The following is a 9,047-nucleotide window of genomic DNA, read 5'->3' as shown; positions in this document are numbered from 1 at the left end:
GGTGTGGGGAAGGCGGCGGTTATGGCGATGGCGGAGAAGTTCGACTCTCTGGAGGAGCACCTAGAGAAGTTCGTGGAGAACATCCGGCAGCTCGGCATTATCGTCAGCGACTTCCAGCCCAGCAGCCAGGCTGGTCTCAACCAGAAACTGTGAGGGGCCGCAATCCCTCTTCGTTACCGGGGCCAGGCCGCAGGGCCCTTGCCGCCCCCCCACCCCCTCAGCCTGGTGCCTCAGGGTACCGGAGGCCCTGGCCGGCGAATCTGCCGCCCTTCCGCCGTAGCGAAACGTGGGAGGAGCGGCAGGAGGGTTCGCCGGGGGCTCCCCTGGTTTCGTGTGGCTGGCCTCTCGGCCTCGCGGTTAGCGCAGAACGCCCCTTTTTGGCTAAAAACGACCCGTTCTCTTCTTACAGGAATTTCATGGTGACGGGCTTGCAGGATATTGACAAATGCCGGCAGCAGCTTCACGATATCAGCGTGCCCTTGGAAGTTTTTGAGTAAGTAACTTTGTACCTGGTGCTGTAGTGGGTGTGATTGGAGGTAACGCGTCTCTGCAGCGTGGTTATTTTCCCTGAGGACTGCTGACTGCTTGTTTCTTAAGCTCCACCTTCTGAATGCCTCACGAGAATGTGAGCAGGCAGAAGAAGGTAAGAAGTACCTTTAGCCTGTGAGAAGGTGGAAGGGTAAGAGAAGTGATAAATTACACAGCTGCTTTCAGATGTCTTTTTTTTTTTTCTTTTTTCTTTTTTTGATTTATATTAACTTTACATATGTAGGCAGTAATACAGATTCTGCCGAATCTAGTGGTTTAGTAAGTAAGCTTGCATTTTGAAAATATACGTTTATACTAGGTTAGAATCAGGATGTAAAGTTGCAGGTGAAAATAAATTAGGCCAGTAGTTAGGTGTTTAGTTTCAGTAGTGGCAATCTTCTTGTTGGTAGAGAATTAGAATGTTAAAAGCAAAGTTATGAATGTAGAGGGAGAGCTATACAAGACAGCTTTTATAGTATAGCTGAGAAGTTAATTTATTAGTCTTTCTTGTAAGTCCAAATGTCACTGGCTTGTGTTATTCTAGTGTATTACTTGTTATCCAGGACTTTTTTCAGTTGGGCTTTCACTCTATCTGTAAATCTACGATGACAATCTTAGTTCTGTTTTCTTTATTCAGTGATGGAATTTCCCTTTGTCAGGCACTTATATTGCAAAGCAAAAATACACTTAAAGGTTTGCCGATACAGGTGTGTTAATTTTTACTCTTTACTATGGTATGTACACTTTCTCCTCATCCTTGAATTGCTAGGTACCGTATTCCTATGTGCTTATTGCTCACCAGGTACTAACTAAGTTACTTTATGGTTAGCGTCCTTTCAGTTGCTTGGAAAAGGACTGTCTTTCTTCATTCATGTGTCCTTATTGCCTGTGAGGAGCTGGGTGGTTATATTTTTTGTTTGCTTTTAATACTTTTTTTCAAAGCTCCAGGCTTTCTGGAAACAAAGATTTAAAACAGTGTACTAAGACAGCTGTTTGCTGGCCACAGTCCTTCTTGAGCTGTCTTTTGAAAATGGCTGAGTTAAACTGTGCTTTTTAAAGTGCACATTTCAGATAATAGTAGTAACAAAAAGACAGCAAGGTGAATAAATCTGTACCTTGGAGAACATCCTAGTAGGAATATGATCATTTAGGTAGTATCTTTTCTATTTTCAGATACATAGATCAAGGCCGCAATCCTCAGCTTTACACTAAAGAGTGTCTGGAGCGAGCTTTGGCTAAAAATGAGCAAGTAAAAGGAAAAATTGACACAATGAAGGTAAACCAGAAATAACAAAAGTACTAATGTAATAATGTATTTGATAAGTTTTTTCTTTTCTGTAAATATGTGGGGGTTTTTCACGTGTGCAGTTATTAAATTCCCTTATTAGGTGATTTGTACTAGGAATTGCTCTGCATCCCTGTATCTTAATTGATGCTAAGGCAGCCTGTTCTGGAAAGGAAACTTGTAATTCATCACACAGTTGGAGATGCAGATGTGGCTATGATTTTATTTTGGTTAAAGTGGCATTACAGATCTTTTTTTGTTTTCATTTTGAATACTAGTGAGTACTTCACACTGTTATAGATCTGCAACTGTGATGTGTGTCAACTTAGAAAGAAGCAAAACAGAAGGGGTATTTTTCCAGACTTGAATGGATCTTAGAGTATTAAAATGTCAAGCGTGCTATATAAGCATGAGTTAATCTTTATAAAATTACTTAAAATGTATGCCAGTGTTTAGGGTTTTCTGAACTTGTGCTTTCATCTAGTATGAACCTAAGCATTCTGCTACACTGTTTAACTGCTGTAATTACTGCTGAAAAATACAATCAGAAAAAGAAGTTTAGTGAGATTTGAGAAAGGGCTGTTTGTGTTTCAGAATGTTCTTTGGCAGAACTTAAAATTAGTGTGGAGGATGGCAATTTGTGCTGGAGAACGTAGACATATCTCCATATGTTCTAAGCTTCTCTTTCTTTTCATATGCTCTGTGCTTGTAAAAGTGTAGGAAGAATTACGTATTTCTAAACCTTCTGTGAGTTCCTTTTTGGAGGTGGAGGTGGAGGGATTCCATATCAAATCAAGAGGACGTGTTCTTTATCAGCTTTGCTTAATACGGTCAGACAGATACTGATGCACCAGAATTTACTAGAGAGGTCCAACTACTTCGTATTTCTTAAGTGAAAATGCTAGTTAATTTATGGGGATTTAAAAGCATTTTAGTTTGCCTGGTGCTTTCCTAGCGGATTTCACTTGAGCATTTTCTGTGAATTTTGTAAATGTAACTTTCTGTGTTTGTGTGTGTGGTTTTGAGGGGTTTTTTTTGGGTACCATTCTTTTAGGTCACTGAAATGTAGAACTGTGGTGTATACAAACATTTCTCTTCATCAGATAACATTGCTTGATGAAATCTAAATAAATTGTGCAGATGATGTATGTACATTTTTTCCTCTTTCCAGAAATTTAAAAGTCTGTTAATTCAAGAACTGACAAAGGTGTTTCCAGAAGACATGGCAAAGTACAAAGCTATTCGAGGAGAAGATCCTCCTCCTTAAGTTTGTCTTTGACAGCTCTAAAAATGTCAATTCCATAAACTGACACCGCTCTCTAAAAACATTGATTGGAGAGAGGGGGAATCCAAGCCTTCATAACAACTGTGCTAAAAATGGCAGTGATGGACTGTAAAGGAGCTTGATGATTGCTGATGGTTCTGGTCTGAAGCTACTGAATCTTCCTGAAGACTTTTACTCAAAGGTTGCAGTTGAAACTTCCTATGGTGATCTATTACTCTTTCCTGAAAGGTTTTGGAGATATAATTGCCTGCAGGTTATCAATACATAGCATTTCCCACGAAGTGCATTTCCAGAGCAGAAAATCATGTTTTTTGTCTTCTGAAAAGTGTGCTCCAGGATTGTGGGCTCCTCTGTTTTTAAGATAAATGTATTTATTAAACTTGATTATTTTTTCATTTGTAAACTGCTTTTTTTTTATTACAATTACAATTTAGTACAATTGACTGCTTTCATCTTGCCAAATTCTACTAAACAGGAGCCTGTCAAGGGCTGCAGTTCTTATGTGTCATAATGAATTGCAGCCAAGAAAACCTTCAGATATTTTTGTTTTGCTCTATGAGCTGCAGTGCAGATGGCTGAGGATATAGAAAGTGAGCATATTTGGGGACTAGCTCCTCAACAATGTTAATATTTTGTATAGTATTTAATGTAAGCTTGTGTTTAATTCTATTCATTTTCTGTAAGCAAGTTGTAGAATAAAAATTTGAAAAAAAATTAAATTCTAATGTTTTTCTGTTGTATGCTACTCTTTGGAGAATGAACTGAAAGCTGTGAAAAATAGGATATTCCTCAGTCTCACAGTGGCAGAAATAAAATGTGTATCAAAACTTGGCTGTTGAAAGCTTGTGTATGAAGATAATGTCAACTTGGTATTTTGGTTTTGTGGGGAAAACTTCCCTTTTAGTACCTGAAGCAGGAGATTTTGGGGATCAGTGGTTGTCACCTGAAGCGTTTCTGATCAGCTGTGAGCTCATCTGAGAGATCTGTAACTGTTCATACGTAAGGCAGTCCCAACATAAGACAGCGTGTGTTATGGGTTCGCTACCCGGGGCATAGTGCATGTGCAGAAGACTAGTTCTACAGTGGAAGAGGGAGGACCTCTTTCAGTCTTGGGGATTTGTGAAACTTGAACCACTTGTGCTTACATTTGTCCTTCCAGGTGTAATTCTTTTGCACCAGCAAATGAACTTACTATTTTGTTAACTTTCTTTTAGTTGCTAAACTTAGTGGTTTTGGGCAGGAGCTCCAAAATAGCACTCTATGCATGTGCTCCATAGCAGACCTACCTAGCCCATTAAAGACCTTAATGGGGGTGTAGGTGTGTTCAAGTTGCTGGTGCCGTAGTTTCCACACCTGAAGTACCGTCTGTGCTCGGTTACCCAGCTGAAGCAAAGCTGATCTGTAATGCCAAGCAAGACTATGCCTGACTAAGCTTTGGCATAACAAAAGGAAAAAGAAAAACAAAGCTAGGTGTTCCTGTGCGTTAGTTAGTGAAGACTTGTTACCTGGCAGTCTGAATTAATCTAACTGCTGCCTGATATTATCCTGCCCTGGTCTGCACACTTGCTTTTCCTTGTATTTGCTCCACCACTAATCACTCTCTTGCCCTTCACAATTTTACTGTACTAACTTGGCAGAAAACAGCGATAAAGAAAAAGCGCACCATGTCTGCGTTTTGCGCTGCCTGGATTGCCCTAGATCCCTAGGAGTTGAAGCAAGGCTTGTGACTGGCAAGTGGGATGTGCACAGGGCACAAGCAAAGAAGGTAAGAGTATGTTTCCATGCATATGAAGTGGTGGGAAGTGGAACTTGAGAGCAAAAACAGCAGCAGCAGGCAGGTGAAACTGTTTAAATGGTAGTTGAGAGAGAACGTTTATGGGACAAGAGGCCAGTAGATACTGGTCTGGATACTGGAGTATTCTGGCTCCTTGCGCTGACACCAGTTTATGTATCAGACTTGGTGGAGTAGCACACTTAAAAACTGGTGCTTCCAGGAAGTCTTATTTTTATATCTACTTCTCATTCCAAAATATATTACTCTGGTTATGCAAATTCTCTTAGAAATTGATATTAAAAAAAAAAAAAGTAAGTAATCTAGATTGTTTGTTCTTGCCACTTGGATTTTTGGATCTGTAAACTTTACAGTGTGAGTCTCCTAATGCTTTAGAACATCCTTGGTAGCTTTAATTTTTGTAACACCAACTTAGGAAAAAAAACGAAAGCACACTAAAAGTCAAATGAAAACAAAACACATAGGATTCCTCCGTAGAGCAAGCTGGCATTTTGTTTGAATGTAGACTGCCTCCTGGGGAAGCACTGGAACAGGTTGGCCAGACAGGTGGCAGAATCTCCAACCATCTTCGGAGGTTTCTAAGACTCACCCGGACGAGGTCCTGAGCAGCTTGATCTAACTCAGCAGTTGGCCCTCCTTGAAGCAGGGGCCGGGCTAGATGAACTCTAGAGGCTTTTTCCTATCAATATGATTCTGCAACTCTCATTCAAATAATAAGAGTTTGTAAGTACAAAAAGGATAAAGGTTAGGGGCTAAAATTGCTGAAAGAGAAATTTGGATTAGGCATTAAAAAACAATCTTATTGTAAGGCTAGCAAAGCAATGGTACAGTTTTCTTGTTGAGTTTCCATCAGAACATTGATGAGGCATTGGTACAGCTGATCCTGTTTTAAAGCAGAGGGAGAAACAAGACAACTTCTTGAGATCCCTTCCACACCTTTTTTGATCATAGGATTTTGCCGTTCAGAAAAAAATAATCCATATGGATTAGTATAAAGTATTTCTTGACAAGAGAGCAGGGACGGAGAGCAAGGACAAGAGGCAGTGGACCTGAGTTGTAATGAAGGAAATTTGATGGACAGAAGGAGCGAGTTCTTCACTCCAAGACTGGTTTAGCACTGGAACAGGTGCTCAGAGTGGCTGCAGAATTGCTGCCCTCGGAGATTTTCCCATCTTTGCTGTACAAAGCCCTGGGTAATCAGACACAGCTTAAAAGTTAGCCCTTCAGCAGGCAGCTGAACTGGGTAACCCGCAGAGGTCCCTTCCAACCAATTTTTTTTCTGTTTTATATGATTCTATTATTATCTTACCTTATCACAGTGAAAGGTTTTTGACTATTCAGTCTCAACACAATTTTTTTTTATTGCAGTATGCTGCAGATGATAGTAGGTATTTAATCAGTGCAGGGACCTTTGCTTTTATGTAGTGCAAATCGTGATTAGCACCCGTGCCTGTAGGTGAAGTACTGAAGAGATGCTGCAAGAAGCTTTTTCATTTGCTTTTCAAGGCATTGGGTTGTGAGCATAAATGGTTTTAAAGATATTTGGGATCAGAAACTGTTTAAAGTATATGCAAAGTCAAGTTTACTTTGAAACAAAGGTGAGGCCTCTGGAGGACCTGAACTCTGGAGGTAATTCTGTCTGTGTAGTGCATCTTCTCTATTCATTTCTAAGCCCGCTGCATTGAGTGGGTATCTTGTACCTGTTTCCAATTCCTCACACTAACTATGATTTCCCTCTTGGTAACTTTAGAGACATTAATGTTGTTACACAAGAGTCAGGTTTTCAACCAGGAGAGATCTTATCTTTTTGATTCTTGAATAAAAAAATACTTAGTTTTACATTCTGCTTCCTCCTTTGATTCAACTCCTTTGCTGTGATGCCATTCAAAAACTTTTAGCTTATAATCTTTGTTTTAAACACCATATTCTAAAATGTAGTCCTCGTTTTCAAATCAGTTTTTACACATAAGGTTACTTTGAATTTTGAGCCTAGTGTATTAATTTATAACAGCATCACACAGTGTTCGGCTGGTTCTGTGAAAACACCATCACAGGATTTACATTCTAGATGATGTGTGGAGCTTAGCATCACACATGTCTCCATCAGTTTATACGCTGACCAGCTCTGTGTTGATCAACTCAGAGCTAATGAGCTTTATACAGTATGGCTTTTTTGTAATGTGTTCTTTCCATATCTATATTTCCATGCTATATATTCCATAGAAACTAATAACGGATTAGTAGAGCTTATAATGTATGTATTTACTCCTACTGTTGATAGGAAAAGAAGGATAGGTGCGAGAAGGAAAGGGATACTCTCACAGATTCGCTGGAAAGGGGATTTGTTCCTTGAGTATAAAAACGCTGAACAGAATTCAAAATTTATCTTTCTGAATGTTACATATTTTTGTGTGTGCTGAAAATTTCCTCTTCTTAACAGAAAAAAACTGTGTGTTGTTTCAATGCGTCACAGCTGCCCTCTGCGTGCTAAGCAGCTGAATCGTTTCTCTGCAACCCTGCTACTTTCCACCTCTGAAGAGCACCAGCAGGGTAGGGCGAGAAAAGATTTTTTTTGGCAGAGGATGGTGAAAGAGAAACTCTGTTCATAGAATCTGTGAATTTTTTGTGCTTTGGTGGGCTTAGTGTGGGAAGCCCTTGAAATTAGTTGAATTGCCCAGTAAGCATCCTTTCTGTCCCAGCTACAGCCTTCACGTCACTCCACAGGAATACCAATGTGCTTTTGCGTGAGGCAGCCTCCTGTACCGTGTGGAAAAGCCTGTTCATTTTGCTACTGTTACAACCCCATCATCCTTCTATAAACGCTGTACCAAGAACTTGGACGAAATCTATGCATTTGATTGTTTGTGAAGCATCGTTCAATTTTGGCCATGTTTTTGCTGATGTTGGCACCACGTTATGGATTTGATTGTGCCAGCTACATAATGCCCCAGCAAGGCCTCGTGCGTTCTCTCTTCTCACTATTTTTAATGCTGTTACTGTAACATTATTAAAGTGGTTGAGTAAGTTGATTTTTGCAGAATAAACAGGAGTGGCAGAGGATTCTCACAAATAACAACTCTCACACTTCCAGAACCAAAATCACAGTAGCCTCTAGGATCTATTTTATGAAAACACAACAGGAATTTTTATTTTTAAATTTTACACTATTGTTATCTCAATTAACAAAGATTCTTCTATTCTGAATTCCAATATTTAACAGTTATTTTATGGTATAAAGGGTAATATTTTCCACAGGTTGCACATTTCCTTCTGCGTCTTGCTTTTCTCCTCCATCCCATGAGAATTTATTGTTACCCAATCATATTTGGTGGGCATTAGTGAAGAATATTTTGCCGAAACAACATTTTGTGATGAATGAGTGGACCTTTTTAAAAAATTGTTTTGTCCCCTTTGGCCAGTGCATCTTTAACTGCTTTTACCTGTAGAAGTGTATCTGCTTCTGGCTTCTCCATGGGTTATGAGACCTACTGCCACAAGCTCCTCTTCTGCGAGGGAGAGTGAGCAAGGGAGACGGAGTGAAATGTAGCCAGGCTCCTGCAAGCACGCTCTCTGCGGCACGCAGCCGGGGCCTCTCCGGAATGACACCCAGGTCTGACAGGCTGGCTCTGGGGCAGGTCAGCCCTGGCCAGCTCCTCTTTGATGGCCTTGGTCAGCCCTAACCTTTGGTGGACAATAAAGGCTTGGTTTTCCCACGCAGTTTCTGCAGCCAGGCTCACAAACTGAGCCGTGCCTGTCGGCACCGAGCTGAGCCCCTGCCAGGGCTCTAGCAGCAGCCTCGGCCACAGCTGAGTGGTTGTGCCCCCCTCCCCAAAACAGCTCTAAATTGATGAATAAATCATCAGGGTGCTGGAGCAGGGTTCTGGTCATGGTGGTCCATACAGGGAGTGACACAGTCAGAGGTTGTTGGTGAGAGCCAGGGTATTATAACTGCTGAGCAGCTAATGCCTGCTGGATAAGTCCCTGAGCAGGCGGTGACGATGAGCTGCGTCTGGTTGATAAATCACCATATCCGCACCCAATCCCCACTGAAGGATTTGGGGAGCTGGGCAGCTGGCATCGCTCTGGGTGCGGGAGATATTAGGAAGGCTGAAGGTCTGCAGTCTGCCTCTGCGTGCTGGCCATAGCTTCCCGCAGGA

At 41.1% G+C, this 9,047-nt stretch overlaps 1 protein-coding gene across 1 annotated transcript; it reads left to right on the top strand.

Annotated features, from left to right (window-relative positions):
- The first annotated feature begins 6 nt into the window (after positions 1 to 6).
- On the top strand, positions 7 to 3,810 carry MED10 (mediator complex subunit 10). The gene is made up of 4 exons (XM_009587857.1): positions 7 to 149; positions 410 to 493; positions 1,702 to 1,804; positions 2,985 to 3,810. The coding sequence occupies exons 1-4, from the start codon at positions 22 to 24 to the stop codon at positions 3,078 to 3,080; spliced, it is 411 nt and encodes a 136-aa protein (XP_009586152.1). The 5' UTR covers positions 7 to 21; the 3' UTR covers positions 3,081 to 3,810.
- Positions 3,811 to 9,047: the final 5,237 nt, after the last annotated feature.

The sequence above is a fragment of the Fulmarus glacialis genome, unplaced genomic scaffold (assembly GCF_000690835.1).
Source record: "Fulmarus glacialis isolate BGI_N327 unplaced genomic scaffold, ASM69083v1 scaffold10521, whole genome shotgun sequence".
Lineage (NCBI taxonomy): Eukaryota > Metazoa > Chordata > Aves > Procellariiformes > Procellariidae > Fulmarus > Fulmarus glacialis.
The sequence above is the reverse complement of the archived record's forward strand: the minus strand, read 5'-3'. Positions and strand labels throughout refer to the sequence as shown.